This window comes from Aythya fuligula, chromosome 18, assembly GCF_009819795.1.
Source record: "Aythya fuligula isolate bAytFul2 chromosome 18, bAytFul2.pri, whole genome shotgun sequence".
NCBI classification, from domain to species: Eukaryota; Metazoa; Chordata; class Aves; order Anseriformes; family Anatidae; genus Aythya; species Aythya fuligula.
The window spans coordinates 4,863,618-4,883,616 of NC_045576.1; the positions used below are offsets into that span (position 1 = coordinate 4,863,618).

The window sequence follows — 19,999 nt, forward strand, 5'->3', positions numbered from 1 at the left end:
TTTGGGATTAAATTTTTATCACCCCTCACAGCATTCCTTAAACATTTCACCCACTTATTCATTTATTTACACTCCTTCTAACGATGCAATGCTGGAGCTTCCATAAGAGAAGACGAATCAGGAATATGAACAATAATAGAAACATTTTAAAACATACTGCTCTCCTCTGCTGTGTCTATCTCGTTAAGATTATTGCTACAGAAGAGAGGCAAGACGCCTACTACGACTGACTTAAACATTATATGATGCACTGATATTGTCTTCACCTTATCAATAAACTCCAAATGACTTTAGGAGCCTTAACGAAGCTTTTCAGGTTATACGGCTATTTGGTTAAATGAAATAGAGGCGGTTAATAAGATTTCGCAGACTGTACAGGGAGAAGCATTATGAACAAAGAGGAATCTGAGTGGGCGTACATTCCTCGCCCTGCTATACTGGTAGGATTATATCTCAGGCCTTCGGAGCAGGAAAAGGATGTTGCAGGCGTAATGGCAGGGAATATCAATCAGGTACCTAAATCTAATTATGAAATTACTAGATTAACTAGCTAACTTTGGTTATACGAATGGGACTGGCCAAGTGCCATGAGAGAAACCAGATTTAGAGACACAATTTCTCAACACGTTAAAGAACTACTTGTAAGGACTAGTTTCAGATCAGACAACAGACCTTTCTTGACTAGCTTTAAGACACATGCTTTGTGTAAGAAAGTACTGTAGCTGATTCACTACTTAATAGCTACCACAAATTCAGCCTTCCTAGAAAAATAATTGCACCAGAAGGACAGGATAATGACTCTAAATTTTAGTGGCCGGATTTATTTTTTGAGGCAAGCAGGTAATAATAAAACATATTCAGGGCGAAAGCATCGCCTTGATGGAGTCATAGAAGGGAACAGAACTGTTTGCCCCTAATTTTCAAGTCCTTATTTTAACAGCTTGTAACACACTGGTACAGGACAAAACACGGCTGTATTTCCTGCTTTCAGTACATCATGTTATGGCTGTGTCAGACATGGATTAAGACAGCAGAGCTTGTCGTTTGGACACGTGGAGCTGTGAGGCATCCTGGGCTGGGTGACGGCTGCCTGGGGACAGCAGAGTGAGGCAGGTGGCGGCTCAGGCGTGTTGGAGGCCTGCTTCTGTGCTCCCACAGCACTGGCTAGGTTGTGCCCTGTCTGCCTCCAGGTCCCAGGACAGCTTCTGCTCCTCCTCAGGTGATGAACCCAAACAGGGCCGCTGTTATCTCTACTAAAATGGTACAGTGCTTGCCCTGAGAAAATACCTAGAAGACGCTAGGCTTCAGTCCTTTGCCATTTCAAGTCCCAGGCAGGGTTTGGGGAGTTTCTCACCCTGCTGCTAGTCCTTCATTTCAAGCCCTGGACGGGCTTTCCAGACCGCTTCTCACCCCTCTTTCAGTCCTTTGCCATTTCAAGCCCCGGGCAGTCTGTTGGGACCATTTCTCACCCCTTTCAGCCCTGCCAGGTTTTGGGGACAGTTTCTCACCCCTCTTTGAGCCCTTCACCACTTCAAGCCTCAGGCAGGCTTTCAGGTCAGTTTTTTCCCCACTTGTTCCCCCCGTCAGGTCACCCCACAGTGCCTGGTGACCCCAGCGGTGCTGCCCCTCACCCTGTCCCATTACCCTGTCCCCTCACACCCAGCACAGCTCTTGGTGTCCCAGCGCCCTGCCTCACCCCGAACCTCTCCCCTCCCTCCTGAGGCACTCTGCCCCGCTTCGAAGCCCTGAGGAGCCGCAGATAACGATAAGGAGCTCGGCAGAGCCACAGCCGTGTCTTTGTGAGGGACGTTATTAAACATTATCAGCTGAAGCCTTGCACTGAGGGCAGAACTGGGGGGTTTAACACCGAGCTTGGGCTGACGGAGGATTAGTGGGGGGGGGGGGGCGACCACAGCCCCTCAGCGACCACGCTCCCCTCACACACTGCGCATACGCAAACGGCCGCGCGGTGAGACGGCGCCCGCCTTCCTCCCCCTCCCCCCCCCTCCCATCGTAAGGCCGGGCGCGCATGCGCACTGCTCCCTCCCCCCCCTCCCCGCCCCGTCACCAGTAACAACAGGCGGCGGCGCCCCCGCCCCTCCCCCGCCGGAACCGGCGGCGGCGCTGCCCCGCGCCGGCATGAGGAGGGCAGAGCGCGGCGGGCGGCGAGGCGGTAAGGCGGCCCTCGGCGCGGTCCCGCGGCCACCCCCCGGTCCCCTCAGCCTCCTCAGACACCTCTAATACCCCCCCAGCCACCTCCAGTCCTCCCTCAGCCGCCCCCCGGTCCCCTCAGCCGTCCCTCACAGCCACCTTCCGTCCACCTCCTTCCCTCAGTCCCCTTCTGTCCCTTCAGCCCCGGTCCCCCTCAGCCCCTCTCACCCCCCTGTTCCCCCTCAGCCACCTCCCGACCCCCTTTGTGCCCCCTCAGCCCCCGTCCCCCTCAACCACCTCCCGCCCACCTCAGCCCCACGCCCAGCTCCCTTCCCTCAGCCCCCCCCCAGCTCCCCCTCAGCCCCCTCTGTCCCCCCTCAGCCCCTCTCCCCGTTCCCTTCCCTCTCTCCTCCATCCCCTCCAGCCCCTTTTCAGTCCCCTCAGCCCCCCCTTGTCCTCCCCCAGCACCCTCCGGGCCGTTACCGGGGACAGCCCCGAGCCCCCCCCCCCTTCCCCCGGGCACCTCAGCCCGCTGCAGGTGCTGGGCTCTTTGTTTGCTCGAGGCTTTGGCAGGGTGCTGGGCTTTGCTGCTGCTTCAGGGGGGTGTTGGAAGATGGGGTCAGGCGCGGGGAAATTCCTTAAATTTCCTGGGAGTCCGGGGTTTGGTGGGTTTCCGAGGAGTTGCGGTGCCGGTGCTCAGCGCTCCGAGTTGGTAACTCCTTCCAGAAATGCTGTAGATAATGTGAGAACGCGCTCGAAAAAAAAAAAAAAAAAAAAAAAAGGGGGGGGGAAAAAAAGAAGAAGAAAGCAAAATTAACTTATTGTAATAAAGCCATTTCTCGCTAAAATTAGGTTGGCTAGCAGCCAGAGTTTTCATCTGCAAGTGCGGCTGCCAGTATTTTTCAATAAATGTAATTGCCTTCAAGAAAGTTTGGGTCAAACACTTTGCTGGGGTAAGCAGATATAACGCTGCTGGAGGAGCTCCTGTTCGGTTCGCTGGTGAATTTCTTTCTGGTGATGTTGGAATATCTGTAGTTGCTCTAAGATTTGCTTCCTCCCCAGCTATTTCTTAAGCCTCTGTCTTAAAAAATCCTGGTTATTTTGATTTGGAAGTGATGTAGGAATGCATGGTCTTAGTTTGCTGTAATATTTTTTTTATTATTTCTGGAAGTGAGGGCTTTTAAAGTTTGGAGTATTTTAAAACTTTTTTTTTTTTTTTTTTTTAACTAATCCCAATTCAGAATGAGCCATAAGCAGCCCAATTACTGTGCTGGGGAACCAGGCAAAGCTTTTCTGCCTTTGGCTTGTATGTGCTAATGTTTGGTTCTCAGCAGCAGTGCAGGAAGTCTCACCACCCAGATGAATAGTCATAAAGTCTGTTGAAGGCTTGTTACTAAAACTGGACTGAAAATGTGCTAATTTCAAGTCTTTTTTTGGAAGAAATTATAACGAGTAATTTCTGACAAAAATACACATAGCTTTTCAGAGACCTGTTGTTTCATTTAAAAAAAAAAAAAAAAGGTCTTCATGGAGTTGCGGATAGAACTGCAAGCATGATATCACACTCAAAATAGTTGTCTGAGGATTAAAACTAGCTTCCTGTGTTTGATGAATGACTTTTAAACATTTCTTTTTCAGGTTTGAGTTGACCATAGTAACCGCAACAATGGTGCAGAAGTACCAGTCTCCCGTGCGGGTGTATAAACACCCTTTTGAGTTGATTATGGCTGTGAGTATTAAGTTTTGCTATCATTTTCTTACTTGACAGTTCTTTGTGTTGCTAAGTACTAACTGGGCACTGTTTGTTAGGTGCTCTGAAACACACAAACGTGAGATGGTGTACCAAATACGGGAGATGTGTTTTGATGGTTTCCTCTTTCCCTTGTGTATTTTTTACCTAATGTGTTCTCTTTTCCTTGACACTTTACATACAGTTCATAGACAGCTTTGTTTTAAACTTACAGCCAAAGTGGGTTTGAAGCGTACTTCCCTGTTGGTAATTGGGAGCAATTGAATCTGGCCTGGGAGAAAGCATGAAGTATGTTGATTAAAAGATGGTTGTGGTTGCATCTTCCACAGTATGGAGTGGAAAAGAATAGAGAACACAGAATGTTATGAAAGCAAGATAAGCAAACAGAAGAGGAAAAAGCATCAGGAGCAGTGGCAATGCTTTGTGGGGAGAACAAAAAACCAAGGGAGGCCAGAAAGATGAACAAAAAGCCTCTTGGGTGCGTGGCTGCTCATTTGTATACTAGTGCTAAAATTGTAACTGAAAAAGACTTGAATCCTACTTAGGGTCCCTGGTTCTCTCTTCTTTTTCTCTCTTTCTCCCCATGTTTTTTCTTCTTTTAGAAAACAGAGGAAGTAGGTCCTTTAAAGTATATTCAGCCAAAACCACAGCTGTGTGGCTGTCATGAGTTAGGAAGAGCAGCTGAGGGGGAGCCATCAGGCCAACTTCTACTTGATAAGAGCAGTTAAAACCTAAATAATCTAAATAGCTATTTTGTTTCACTGAAAATGCTGTGCTTAATGGCTTCAGAGAAGAGTTTTAATAGTGTTCTTAGTGTAAATATTGAGAGAGATCACATGGTTTGGAGTGCAGAGTTCCTTACGGAAGTGATCTTCTGCAGTCACAGGGCAAAAAAAGGATTAAATTGCTCTGCGTGAAATCCTTCCATTTCTTTTTATCATATTCCTGAAGCTGTGTCCAGGATTATGCATGCAGGTCTTGCTCTTGCAAACACGTCAAGGCAGAGGGCGGTTATTTTCATAAGTGGTGGAGAATCTGACTGTGATATGTGGAAGGTCTTTTAATGCACTACTACATTTTGACGATTAAACTAGAGGTTTTTTTAATTTAAATTTGATTGTGTATGCAACTCTTTAGCCTTCAGTGAAATATACTGGCTCTTGTTCTTACACCAGAGAAGAAATGATTTCCTTGAAAAAAAATCTCTAGTTGTTTGCTGAGCTGAGGAGTCCTTAGCTTGCTGTTGAAGGCAAAATTTCTTTTAAGCTATTTCTTCAAGGATGCTTTGAATTCAAGTGCTGACATCAGGATTTTTCGCAATGCTTTATTGGGTGTAATGGGAAACACTTCAGACTATTGGTATTAAGTTTGAGCTCTCAAACTCTTCTGTATCTTGGGCATAATAAAATTTCCAAAGTAATTTTTAATGAATATTTAACCTGTTCTTACATTAAAGCTTTTTTTCCCCTTCTGTAAAAAGAAAGAGGCTGTACTACATATGCAACTAGGAGAAAATGGTAGTTGAAAAATAACAACAGTGAACTAAGAGGAGAAGAATGTTTATAAAAAGAAAGTCAGCTGAACAGGATGCTTTCCGAGACAATTCATATTAGTGGTAGTACATATGATTTATTTCTTACGCCAGGGCAGTGAGTTATCACTTGAACTTGTTCAGAGTGTGATCGCTAAATGAACATGCCTCTTCTGTTGCTTCTGTTACATTACTGTTTTTAAAAACATGCAGTAATCTATTCCTGTTGGTAATCTGTCCAAACTGTTAATGTTTCTTCCGAAGTATGTAGAGGAGTGTCACTGTGAGCCAATTTTTTTCAAGAATATAAACAGTATCTGATAGCTTGACATTTTTTGTTACTATTTTCCTTTGGTTGAATCGTGATTGCATAATTTGATCAAATATTTCTGGAAGGAGTGTTCACGTCAACTTCTGTGATTGCTAAAGTGGAAGTATTATATTGCATAGTCTCAGCAGCAAAGTGCTGTGATGTTATTTTAACTGTTCCAGCAGCTCGACTTAAATGAGGAACAAATGCTGGCGTGTACCAAGCCTGAATTTAAGGCACCCAGCAAATGACTTCAACAGTATGTTTGATTTTTCTATTGCTATCATTTATTTGCCCCCAAGCCTTTCAGAGAATGTCTCTTCAAATAGAGGTTTAAACTCACCCCGAGATACTCAGCTGTTAGGCTTTTTCTTTTCTACCTCCTACAGAGGAAACCTTTGCTCAGTGTGGCATCAGTGTTCGTTATGCTGAGTTGTCTAACAAAGGTCACTGTTTCTGGCTTGACTTGTGTTGTGTGGGATGTTATCTTGGTCTTAAAATTTTTAAAAGTACTCAGCAACTTACCTGCAAAATCCTTCCTCCTTACCTGAGAGTTCCTGCAGCTGGAGAGGTAGTTCAGTTGATGCAGTAGCTGGAAATGAATATCACCAGTGCTAGCAAAGCCCCTGTGGACCTTGAAGACTTCCTGGATGATGCATCTTCCAGTTCTATGGATTGGAACCAATGAAGTCAAACTAATACCCGGTTTTCAGCTAGAGAAGCAAGCATGAAATTGTTGCTTTCCCCAGGCAACCAAGGGAATGCCACTTTCGGAATGGGTCATTTACACTACAAGCTTCCTATTTGCCCACTTTTCCCATCCTGGGCTTCAAAGAAGTGCTTGAAGGAGAGTAAAGTGCAATCAGCATTCCTTTCACACAGCTTTAGTGTGTTTTGAGAGAGCTTTGTGAAGCTCTGTGGAGGGTGAGTGCCGCTATATTAAGACAAAAACTGGTTTTGATTCCACTTTGACCTGAACTGAGACTGACAAGTGTTTCGCAGAAAATTATGATATAAAGACTTAAAAATAGATGCAGTAGAATTTTTTTCTTTTTAAGTTGATGCTGAAAATGGTTTCTCTTTATGCTCTTCCACTGAAATCCAAAAATGAGCTTATTGAACCGTAACGCATCCCTGACGATGTACTTCAAGGCACAAACCTTGTCTATCAAGTCTGAAACAGAACTTGTGGAGCGCTGTTGTAGGGAGTAAGTTGGGAGATTTGTTGCCGCATGCTTTGTGCCTTCCTTTAATATTGAAGCAAGCTACATAAAACCTAATGTAAGCTTGAAGGCAATTAATTTTTACCGATGAGTTGTGTGGTTTCAGATAGTATCTAACTTGCTTTGAAAACAGTAAGGGCTGGATGCAAATATTTTAAGTTATCTCCTGAACTTGGTAAGAGGCTGGAATTACAGTCTAGGAGTTATCACACTGTAGTCTGGTATGCCTAATGCAGGTGATATGCCTTCACTGAGTGGCTGCACTTTGTGACGTGATGGATTTGGGGCAGTTCTGTGGTATATCTGTCATAACTTATTGAAAATTGCGTGTATACATACATTTATAGAAAGAGAAACTTGTCCAGATGTTTATCAGACTGAATAGAATCTCAGCTTATTTTTCCTCCTGCTCATATTGAAATTTACTAATGCTGAAAGTAGTTGAAATGTGGAGAAATGACTGTTTACTGAGACTCTGGTCAAGTTACCACAGTTAAAAAATATTGGGGGGAAAAAACTAAGAAGCTGCTTTTATAAAACTCTTAAAGACGAGATGCAATTTTTAATGCTAGCTTTAAGAACTTTGCATTTAAAGTAATATGGTGACTTAGCCGAATAAATAGTTCTTCATGTTAGAAGGCAGTTAAGAATTTGAATCTTGAAGCCTTTTTAACTGTGTGTGAGTCTAAAATTATCTTTAAAGACTCACAGCTTGTTTTCAGTCTGACGTGCATTAGATAATTCCCTTTGAGTTTAATTTCCAAAATAATTTTAGATAACGAATAATCAGCTATTATGGCATTCCAAAGGTGGAGCATATGCAAGTGGCAAAAAAAAAAAGTAAGATTTTGAAAACAATACATCAAATGTCCTGAGACCAGAGGGTTTTTTTGGGAGCCTCTGGAAGCTCTGGAAAATCTATTATGGCTAATCTAGAAGCTGTCTTATTTGCAGCCATGGATTACTTGCTTTTGGAAGTAAGCGTGAATAGTACCATGGCTAAACACAGCAAACGTGCTTTAAACCTGTCCTGTTATGTTAGTCAATTTAAAGTGTGTTTTAAGAACTTATAGCTCTGTGAAAACTGAGATTTTTCAGATCTCTCTGTTACAGGAGATGGACTTTCAAAGGTAGTTTGCTGTCTTTTTGAATATCTGAAATAACATTTCCACCCCGTTAAAGTGCCTGGTATCTGTCAGCCTCCACTGGAGCCAGTGAGGAGAAGCCTGTAGGTAAACTGGTCATCGATGTCAGGAGCTTGTTGTGGAAATACCTTTAAATTTTATTTTAAAATAAGCAATGCAAGATTTATTGATATTTTTGAGGCTGAAACCTTTTCCCCCTCCAAGCTGCATGTTTTCATTAAAATCCTGTAAAAAATTGATCACTTTTTTCCTTTGTTCTACTAGAATAGCTGAAGTAGCTAAAGCATGAATCTATCTTAAGTGTAACATGTGGTGCCCTTTTGCTTATTGAGTAATATTAATGGTTTAAATTTGCTGCTTTGAGACAACAGGCTGACTGGATTTCTTTGGTTATACAGGACTGAAAAAAGCACTACATTTAAGATAAATCTCCATGAGTTAAAGTATCTCTAAATTACAGGAAAGTAATAAGATTCTAGATGGCATAAATACACTTCAATGATAGAGTGCATCAGAAAAAAAATTGTCTGTTTTCAGATTGACAAAGCAAAGTATAATCCCTTGATCTGGATTGTAATGAGATTCCTGATCAGGCACCACATCATTTTAAAGCTTATTATTTTAAAATGGCATTAAAAAATAACTATATATCAAGCGAAGTGCCACACCTGCTCATAAATTCCTAGTTTTTTTCTTAATTTTAGTCTTTTTCTTGGAAAAATGCGTTCTGCTTACGTGAAGAGGGGAGGGGCTGACAGGCCCATGAGAAAAAGGAAGCTAGGAAGAAAGCCATTCTCAAGTACTTCTGAAAACACTAAGTAAGCTTTAAAAATATAGAGAAGTATTTTATTTCCCCGTTGCGTTCTTGATGATTCGTCTTCGATGCTTGAAGCCTGGGGAAGGGAACAAGCTCGGTGCCCACTACTGAAAAGGCTCAGCTGTTTTCCCTCCCATTGTTTGATTCCCAGGCTCTCATCTACTTTGCTTCCTGTCTTTGTTAAAAATTCAGGCTTATTTACTGTTGGAAACACATTACGAAAAGAGCTGTGGAACAGCACCTTGTATGGATTTTCTTGTTTTGGAATAAGTGTCTGCAGCTTAACTGCTGTTTTATGTCATTGTTGATGGTCTCTTGTGTTAGCACGCGCTGCAAGAACAAATGAATTTTTGGCCACTTGTTTGGAATGAGCTGTAGTTAACAAACATAGGAGTTAAGCAAAGCGCTGGGGAGAAATATTGACTTGAGCAGCCTGCTTACTGTGCACTTTGCATATTATTTCATGGCATGCTTAGATATTTCCATGGCTAGCTGTTTCCTGTTTTTGTGGGCAAACACATGACCTGCCTGTAGTTGATGGCTGCAGTTCTTTTTTTCACCAAATGCTTTTAGTCAGTTTTTTGACAAGTCTTTTACGCTTTAAAAGCTAAAACACCACTTCTGTTAAGCTCTGAAAGGTGTCAATGGAAGAAAAAATATGTATGAAAACGGGTCCTGTTGCTTTGTTCTGAAAGCACTCCAAGTATTTCACCCTTTGCAGGTTTTTTTATCACCGAGACAGGAGTGAAATGCTGCTCTAGGATCTGTTAAGCAACCAACTGAAATCTTGAGTCAAAAATATCCGTTGGGAACCTGGCAGAAAGGAAGTGGTTAACGCGTTCTGCAGAGTCCTAGACACCCATGGTATTACAGTTATGATCTGGAAAACGTCGAGCTTCATGCTCGTAATTTAATGTGTGGTTAGCCATTAAGAAACACACGTAAAAGCTTTTGAAACCCTGTGGGACAGAGATATTGTATATTGCTTTTTCTTGTTGATTCTAAAAACACGTCCAATGAGGAACCTGGGGTTATTTAGAGATCAAAGGCTTCAGCTTCAGACGTAGCATGAGATGTTTCCGTATGGTGTGGCCAGTTACGTGCGCCTCCAGCTTGAATAATCTGTGCTTCCTCTTCCTGGGGAGCTCTTACTGCTGTGAACTGAAGGAGCTGCAGACAGAAGATGGGAGCTCAGATGCTTCTAAGAAACAAGTTCAGGATGAAAGAGGGCATAGGAGAGCCTGAAGTTTTGGAGACAACCCCAGATGACTTTCCCCAACTCATATTTGATCTGAGTCCAGATCTTGGAACACAGAATTTAGGGATATTCGTTGTGATTCTTTGTAAACAAGATGTTTTTGCTTTGCACTTGCTTTGAATTCATTAAGTTTCAGGAAGGAGATGTGATCTTTAAACTCTTCTGTTCTGAATATAGAATGAACCTTCTGAGAATTTGCAAGGAAATCTGTTAATTAGCTCAAGTTAAAATTAATTACAGGTTAGTCTTAAATGGTCTGTATTCTCACCAGTGAACTCATCTTCAAGTTTTTCATGTAGCTTAAAATTACTGTGTATATATTTTAAATGAAGAATTAGACTGTCAAGCTGAATTGCTAGCTCTTTTTATCTCATTTTTGTATGTAGTTGAGACAGGTAAGGTTAGCAGCTCAGGTAAAATGTTAAGCAGGGCCTATTACAGGTAATTTAATCCTTCTGCTTTCTCATAGTCTATTTGCATGTCACTTGTTTCTGTTGTAATGTCAGTGATGTTTGAGATGAGTCATGTCAATAACTCACTGGTAGAAGAGATGGTGGCAGCGTCAGTGCAAAGCCTGTCTTGGAAGGGCTGTCTGGCATCACCTGGGCTCTGCTGCAGTGTGGAGCAATGTTGCCAAAAGGCAAGCAAGCACAAGCCATCGAAAGCTGAGATCAGGTCCTGAGCTCGTGGCTTCTCTCTGTGTCACTTTTGGTCAAGTTATACTGATTTCAGCCCAGTTTGTAGAGGTTTTCAGCCCGTGCTTCATGGGTTCTCTTTTTTAAGGGCCAGAGGAAGCTAACAAAATGTGTGGCTTCCCAGTACAGCTCAGTGTACCCTGTGTTCTTGTTGCTGTCTTACAAAGACACTGCAGTTCGTTGGCGAGCCAGTTCAGGGAGGTAGGTTGGTCAAAAGCCATCCTGGGGGGGGAAAACCAAATAAATGTTGTCTGCCTGCTTGCCTCAGCTGCCTCACTTCAGGCTGATGAGCACCCCTGTGGGAGCAGGTGCTCATCCCCTCCTGCACTGCTGGTGAGATGATGGCAGCTGGCCACAAGAAAGAAAGAGCAGGAGCGAGTCAGCACGGCGTTTGTCAGCGCATGTTGCACTGCAGGAGCCCCTGGTTCCACGGGGAATAATTAGGGCTCTGTGGTTGGAGAAACGCAGAAACTGACTGCTGTAACAGTAAATGGGAGGGCATTAGAAACTGGATTCAGCACTCCTGGGGCCTGCTGCTATTGAGCAGCGCAGGGTATTTGCACATTGTGCTTAACAGCTTGCAAATATCGATTTTTGTGAGTTGGTGTAAATGGGAATCTGCCCTTATCTTAGGAAAATAAAATGAAGGTGTTATTTTGTATGATCTAATGCGCAAGCTTGCAGTCTCACTGGGTTGTCTTCTGTGTTTTGTATTCATGACTTGAACATTGTGTCTTGGATTCCTTTTGGGTTGGGCTTTATGGTAACTAGGTGTGGAGTGTGTGAATCAGTAAACATGAAAATAAAAATATCAGTCTGTTGGCTCCTAACAGCTCTACTTCTGAGGATAGCACAGGAATTGTGGGAGAGGGTAAAGGGAAGCTACCTTCTTGCATTAAAATGAATGTTTCAGCTGGCTTAATTATTTCTTAATTATATACGTTTGGCTTCTCTAAAATTAGCATTTCAAGACTTTGTCATGATCAGACTTACAAAGTTAGCCCCCCAGATCTATTTTTTAAATTTCCTGTTGGATAATTACAACAGTGTTCTGATTCTGACATTGTTTGGAGTCTCAGCATTCGAGTACAGGAGTTTTCTTGGAGTACATGCAGATCGTTCTGTGTAACCGTTTGAAATATATATTGCAAAATTCTCTTAACATCTTGGCCTCTCTAACCAGTAACTTTGTCTTGCCTGCTGCTGCTGGAATATTAGATTGCTTTGAGCCTAATAGATATCATTTTGTGAAAATGAGTATTTCTGTGGTGATGGTGAGGATGGTAACGTGTCATTTATATTTGTTTATGCCACAGCAGAAAGGGAACAATTAGTTTCCTGATGAGAGCACTTCCTTCCTTGGGTATATTGTGTGTTTTCAGTTAGTGCAAAATGCGGGTGCCATAACCATTAGTCCAGTTTGGGAACAGCAGTCAGCGGAATCCGTTCCAGAGGACATTTTGCTGGCTATTTCATTCAGCGTGTAAATTGTACTTCTTAATTTGCAAAACTCTCTCTTTGCTGCGCAATTCATTGGCCTGTGGATAAATTCTTCATTACTGAACTCATGGCTCTATGAAATTACTTATTTCTATTGAAGTGTTTCATGGTCTGCGTGGTGCAGCTACTGATGCCGTAATGAACAGGATTTAATGCAATTTCACTCGAGCTTGGTTGTTGTGTTGACTGAACTGATTCCTGCTTTTGTTTGCCTGCCTTTCCTCCCTGTAAAGGAGGGTAAAGAACAAAGAAGCGATTGTTTATATCTAGGGTTTTAAGAACCTTTTAGAAAAGAAACAAAGGAATCTCGACTGTTTTTTATGTTAATTGACTTGTCTTTTGAAGCTAGTGATATTCTTCTCTTTATTTTAGCGGTAAGCAGACCTGGGGCATACAAGCTGCACCTCCTTTACCTGCCAGTGCGTTGCTATTACCTGGTCGTCGGTATCTTGGTGATCTGTTTGGATGTGGGGAAAAGAATTGCATGCTGTCTCTTAATGAGCACCACGGTTCTGAATTGTACCGGGAGGCCCAGCTAGCTAGTGCGCTGTGTGGCTGGCAGTGGCCAGTGGCTCTCCCCCTTCAGGGGAGGAAATATGAGCGAGCTGATGGTGGTAATGCTCCTCTCTGATGTTCTTTCAACCCATGGTGGTGTGTCTGGACAGCCCTTCTGGTCCAGAGTGCACCCGTGGTGTGTGATAGCACCGTATGTGGTTGGCTTCCCGGGCCTGCCCAATTCCTTTCTGGAACTAAGCGAGCTCCCTGACATGACACCCTGCAGCAGGAGCCTGTGCTTCATGACACATCCTGTCAAGAGAGATATCCTTTATCCAGAGCCTGGCTCGGTTTCACACCACCTGCTCCCTGTATTGGAAGAGACAGTGCAACCCTCTCACATTCTTCATGCTGCTTGCTCAGTTATAGATCCGTGTGTTGCCTCCCTCAGCCCTGCAATTCTTCTTTTCCATGCTGGTGAGTCCTCGGCTCTTTAATAGTTTGATTCCCTAGGTGGAACTGCTCTTGTTCTGTGCTGTTGATCTTCTGCCATCACCTTCAAACCTTTTTGAGCTGTCTGCTACATCAGACACGTATGTAAGGCTAAGATCTATATTTTATTCAATTTTATTTAACTTCCTAGCTTGAGCTATTTTTTTCCAGGCCCCAGACCCTATCTTGTGCACTTGGCTGACATTACCTTGACATCAATGAATACTCAAGATGCAATTGATGCACTTGATAGACTACAGCTGCGTTTTACCTGGCAGCGGATATTTTGCTGGCCCACAGGCCAGACCCAGACATTTGAGCCACACAACTTATCTTGAATTCTACCTTCTTGGCAAAGATTTCCTTCCTGTGCTGGTTGTGCTCCTGGTAGAGTGAAATCACTGGTGCAGTAGTTAGAGACCGCTTGCCTCTGGGCCAAATTAAAACCTGGTGGGTGCAGTCTGAGACAATGAAGTCAAACCTGTTCGGCTGAGCCTTCCTGGGGCGGCAGGGAAGGGGGGTGTTGATCTGCATGGAGATCAGGAGACTTTGTTCTTTGTGCAGTACAAGCCTTTAACCTTTCAGCTAATGCTTTAATGAGGAATTCTGAGCTTATCCTGTAACGATGTTGTAGTCATCCTTTCCTCCCCCACTATTAAATTATATTTTGTCTATGCAGCAATAATTTTATTTAAGAAAAACACATTCCAGATGTTCAACGTGTTTTAATAGGACTGCTTGTTGAAAGTGTTTGTGATTTTTTTAAGACCAAAAAAGCGTCGAATACCAATTTTAGCTTTTATAAAGGCAAGACTTAAGCATGGAACAATCAGCAAGGAATATTTGACAGATCCAAAAATAGATCCTCAATGGACACAGTAGAATTGCAGCAGAATTTTAAAGCAGAACTGACTGCAGAGGATCCAGGCCTGCAGGATGATGTTAACTGGGAAGGAATGGAGAAACTAAATACCAAGATCTGCTCTCAGTGTATCAGCGTGGCAGAACCCCGCGCGCTTCTGAGATGCCTGTTGGCAAGGCTGAACATAGTTGTCGTTGTTCAGCTGCTGTAAGATGTGTAATGATTATTTGCAAGCAAGAGTAAGACAAGCTTTTAATGGTTTACAGTCCTTCAGTATGCGTCTCTTAATCTCAAAGAGATGTTTCTGTGTTGTTTAAGGGTTTATATATTGCCATTGTTGCAGAGAAAGGGGAAGTGCTTGAGAATAGCTCACATTCCCCAGTAATCACATGTTGGTCGCCGAGCATTTAAGCTTTCGCTGGCCTCTTGCCAGCTCTTCTGTGATGCTTTTTTGGAGGTCAGCCTCTCCTCTGGAGTACTTTAACCTTGAACCAAAACAGTCGTGTCCTGTGTGACTGGGGTCAGAAGCCAAGTTTCCTCTCCTAGAAACCAGTGGAGCTGATTCTAATTGCAAGGCACATTCTGTCAAACCAAGTGGTGTGCTCACAGCTACGTGGCTTCTGAGCCAGAACTGATTTCCATCTGTCTTGCTTGGAACATGAGCAGTGCAAAGACTCATTTTCTGTGTAAAATAGTTCTGCGCGTACATTTAATACAAATAAAAGGAAATTGCAAGTTAATCTGATGTCATTCTTACCCCGACCTTAGTTGTCGTAGTGGGGGTATACTAAAGAGCAACGTACACCAGTATGGCTGTAAGGTCTGTCCTTGATGTTCCACCTTCAGCCTAGACCACAGCAGTGTCCGTTTTTCTTTGTTTTTCATTCCAACCAACATTTTAATACTGGTTTCCCCATCACAAGCCAGCCTAACCTGAGTGGTGAGGCTTTCCTAGCGTATTCCGGAGGAAAGGAAGATGAAAATTACTTGATTTACATGCAGCCTGTTGGCGTTTTCTGTTCTTAATTATTTTTTTCTAGATGAAGTACTACTTGCCCAACTTCTCTTTTTCTAGCTTCTTGTTTTAGAGATTCATGTCTCAATATTGTGCAGAGGCTATCATTGGAGTTGTAAGCTGTTAGCCTCACTGTTCAGTGGAGTGGCGCTGTGCCCTAGGCTCTCTGGACTTATTGAAGGGAGGAAAAGAATGAATGATCCTCTTGTGAGCATCTCTGGAGCAAGCAGGTGTAACTCCTAACTTCTTGTAGTGGCTATCCAGTTTCTCCTTAGGTCCTACCCCAATCATCCATCTGTTCTCTGAAGATGGGCATTCAGACTCCCGCACAGAGAAGTGAGTATTGCACAGTGTCAGGGGTGCAAATGTATTCGAGCAAACCACAAATGACTCGTATCTGTTTTAAAGAAACCACTCTTCAATTAAAGTACTGTTGAGGCATGCCTGTGGTTGTTAAAGGTCATTTTTTAGCAGATAAGAGACAGAATGCTAGCTCTTGTGTCAGGGTCAGATTCATTTTCCCCAAACTGTTTTTTTTGCTTGCTGAATCAGTGTACCTTTACTGCCAAAAGCTTGAATAAAGCTGCATTAAATCATTGACATGTTTATTTTGTAGAAGAAGGAAGAAGACTGTCTCTGCATGTAGCAGAATGGTTCTGAGGTTGTTAAGAGCCAGTTCCCTCTTGTCTTATTCCACACAGCTGTACAGAAGAATCATGCTGCTCTAATGATGCTGGTAAAGCTTTTCTGTGGGACCACTTCTCTGAAAGGAAAATGACCAGCTAATGAATAGTAGCCGTGCAGGAAGGGGAATCAAACAGTATCCATGCACGTATTGAGAGGGTTAAATGCTAAACCGTACAGAAAGAGCCCGTGTGGGTGGCTTGACTGGTCACATCACCCTCGAGAACAGAGGTTTTCTGTGTCTGGCTGTTGCTTGTGGTGCAGGAAGGCAGAGGCTCTGCTCGCTGCCGTACGTGGGTTCCCGCAGTTGCATAACTCAACGGTGAATTACCAGTAAAATTCCACTGACCCAGAAGATTGCTTCATAGCCTGTTTTGAATCTCCTGCTTTATTTATGAGGTCTAAATTATTTTAATGAAATATTAAAATATTAAACTAACTTTATTCATGCTTGGAAACACAGGATGCCAAAGCTGATTCACTTGCTCTGTAGCCTACACGTCCACTACAGAGGAAGCTTACTGCAGGCCTTCCTGAGCCCCTTAACTTTGTTTCTGCTTTCTGCATTTTATGCCCTATGCTGCTTCTGGTTTGAGGCAGGCTTAAGCAAATATGTGATATTTTTTTTAGTATAATTCAAATTTGTCAAGAAGGCTTTATGAATATGTATTATGGAGTTGTAAGCTCAGAGTTTTATTGATATTTGCAGTTGCAGGGGCTATCTAAATGGAGCATCCTTTTAACAAGCTGCCCATGAAAACCTTTTATTTTATGGTTTGTATGCTGTTAGAAAAATGAATTCTTCACTGGTTCTTCATGTAGAATACAAACTAAAACTGTAAACTTCTTAAATTCCTACAAGGAAATGGGAGTTTTTCTGAAATGTGTTTCTATTTTCTATCTTCCTGAGGTTTGGTTTGATGTTTTCTGTAACTTTTAATAGTAGTAGAAGGTAGGTAGTTCTAAATCCTGTTAATGAAAGTGATACCAATAAGCATAATCCTATCTAGTCAGCGCATGTTCAGGATGAACTTCTCAGAAATCAATCTCTGCAACGCGTTCCTAGGGGCATATTTACTGCAAGCAGTGTACTGTGAGTGACTAATGGCTTTTGCAGTAGGCATATTTTGATTTCAGTTGGACTCTTGCTATCCCAGCATGGTGGCCTCAAAGGAAACAACTTCAACCACACATAAGACAAACCTTCTTAAGATGGGTACATACTTTTTGGAGCATGATGCAGGTGATGTGATGAGATTCCTTATCGATCTGTCCAGTTTTTGTGATTGCTTTTACAAATGATCTGGAAGATACAATAAAGAGGATGCTTGCTAAGTTTCCAGACATCACTATAACATATTTGAGTGCATTGCACCTTAGACTGAAAGCCAGTTCCCAAGATCCAGCCTGCTGGGTGGTTATTAGGGCTGTTTAAACTGCCAAGCTCTGTGTTTGTCTGTATTTAGAATGTACTTAAAGGCAATGGTGATCAACGTGGTAACCATGGCAATGCTGCTTGAGCTGAGGAGGTGAACAGAAATGCCTGTTTGTGTTAGTTTATTCCACTCGCTTGAGTGCTTTGTAGCAGTGTTACCACATGAAAGGTCCTCTTGGCAGAAATCTGGGGTAGTGTGCGATATGTGCTGTGTAAGCAGCACACCGAGCTCTTCGGAACGCCATTTTATTTATAATATTTCAGTGCTGTTTCCTAATAATTTTTATGGTTTCTGCTGTGTATAAGCTATTGTTACACCTGAAATTTAACGTGGAGCTGTTCCTTTCACCCTGCAGAAACCTTCAGAGACATAAAATAGGTGTGAAGTGTCCTGGGCTGTGTCTACAGAGCTGTGCTGAGATAAGCGCTGATACCTCCTGTTACGTGTAACTGCTTTGTTCCTTGTGGAAAGGCTACAAGGGCTCTTCTGAAAGGTGGTTGTGATTCCACTGTGTACATCCCCTGTATGTTTGTATGACGGGTGGTAAGTGCTGTTGGGAACGATGGTGATCCGAAAGCAAACAAAGAATTACCTCTAGATTTTTATATTCTCAAGCAGAGTATCTTATTTGAGCAAAAGCGCAGGAATAGCTTCTGTGCTGTTTCTGTCTGACTCCAGAGAGATTTTAAATTTATTGTTGCTTCCAGTTAAATCAAATCCCTTCATTTAATATTATAGAGGAGCTACTGAAATTGAGTTTACTCTGTGCTGGTTTGTTTTGTCAAGTTCGTGAACAATGCCTTCATTGCTTTCAGATACTTTCAACTTGGTTTCAGGAATTTGTGGAATGGATGTGAAGGTCAGAAGCTTTCTTGCTGTTTTTGATTTTTAAGCAGCAAATGTCTTTGCCTGCTTTGCATGTGGCAGGCCTCTTAAACCTTCTTAGTAGAACAAGTAGGTATTGTTTATTCTCTGACATCCACAGGATTATTTTAGAAGCTTTCCATTGGATCTGTTCATGTTGTCTAGGGGTAGGATATATTTGAAACCTGCAGGAAGCATGACTGGTACTTAATTTACCTTTAAAGTACTACAGGCTTCTAAAACAGCGAAATGTGAAAATGGACAGAAGAGTCCTGCTCTCTTCATACAAAGTATTGAAACCTAAGGCTTTTATAGTTAGGCTGAGGTGCAAATTTAAATGTACTGGAATAACTCTCCCTTCTCCTCCCTTCCTGTTTCTACATGGATGTTTGCACAGGTATGAGTGGGTCATTCATAGCAATGTAGGGTCTTAAATCCTTTCCACTGAAACTTGAATAAATCAAAAGGACCCCTTTAAACAAGCATAAGAGCATCAAAAGAAGACAAGGTGGATTAAGGATTATACTCTTTTGTACACCTAATAAAAACTTTGATTCTATACCCAACTCATGAGTGACAAGAGTAGCTGTCAGTGGTGAAAACTTAATGGCTTTGGTGAATGCCAGGGAAAGAAATGTTTTCTTGTTCACCTCTGCTTATAGTTGGTTTCAGTTCCCTCAACTCTTGGTTTCCTGGAGAATTTCTCAGGAATTTCCATTCCACTGAAGGAGAGGAGAGCTGAGGCAGCTCAATGTGTTGTCTTGACTGTTTCCAAATGCTGTTCTAGAGACAAGGATACAGCAAACAGCAAGTCATCTTAGCACTTCCTACAAGATCAAGTGGAGCCCTGGTGGTGCTAATGAAATGCTTTCTGTAGAGATCTTCGTGTTTGTAGGGTCAGTTGGACTGTGTAGAGCACAGGTTGTTTAACGCCTGTGGGTGTCTGAAGCACGGCGAATACTTCAAGATCTGCAAATACTTCAGGATCTGCGCAGGATCCAGGGAAATCTGCGGCAGTGACCGATCCAGGATGTGAGTCTGTGAGACCACTGGTATTTTTAAGATGAGAAATGGATCTGGGCTGTAATTCTGAGCTCCACTTTAGTGCAATATTATAAATAGTGTGAGGTACAGAAATGTAAAGGCTTTACGGGCATCTGTCGAACAGTATAGCACAATGAGTTTCCTATTCAGTTTCATAGGAATCTGAATATTGTGCTGCAGTGAGTTCTCAAACCAGTGATAACTTTTCTTCCCAGATACCCTGCTTGAAAGCTCTGTTCATGGCACTGAGAGCATCTGGGATCATATTTCAATCTTCTCTCACCACTTGAGAAATTAATTCTATGCTGAAGGCTAATTAGTGAACAGTCTGTGTGGAGTAGGCTCTTGTTAGTACTTGTCTCATAAACGGTACAATCGTGTACTTGTATAGTCTAAACTTTAAAAAAAAAAAAAAAAAAACTTCAAATCCTGAAAAGCCATTGTATAGTTCATAAGTATTTGAATTACTTAGGGAATGCTTTGCTTTGGTACAGGGTATGCGAACAGTACAGGTACTGCTTGCTCGAGTGCTGTAAGCTTCCAGTCTAAATGCACTAATGAGCATTTAATCAGGAAGTCCTAGGTCAATAACACTTCGTACACTTGTGTAATGAACAAGAACTCTTTAGCCTCTAAAATGAAGCAGAATTCTTGTCTTATTGGTGTTGACTCGTCTTACTGATTTTTCTGTGCAACTTATGGATGGGTTATTTATTTTATCTTGGAT

At 42.5% G+C, this 19,999-nt stretch overlaps 1 protein-coding gene across 1 annotated transcript in view; it reads left to right on the forward strand.

Annotated features, from left to right (window-relative positions):
* Window positions 1-2,124: 2,124 nt before the first annotated feature.
* The window catches only part of SEC14L1 (SEC14 like lipid binding 1), a 41,333-nt gene continuing 23,458 nt past the window's right edge, over window positions 2,125-19,999 (forward strand). The window contains exons 1-2 of the mRNA XM_032199500.1: window positions 2,125-2,173; window positions 3,790-3,880. Coding sequence (XP_032055391.1) covers window positions 3,818-3,880 — 63 coding nt within the window. The 5' untranslated portion in view covers window positions 2,125-2,173; window positions 3,790-3,817. The remainder of the gene's footprint in view (window positions 2,174-3,789; window positions 3,881-19,999) is intronic.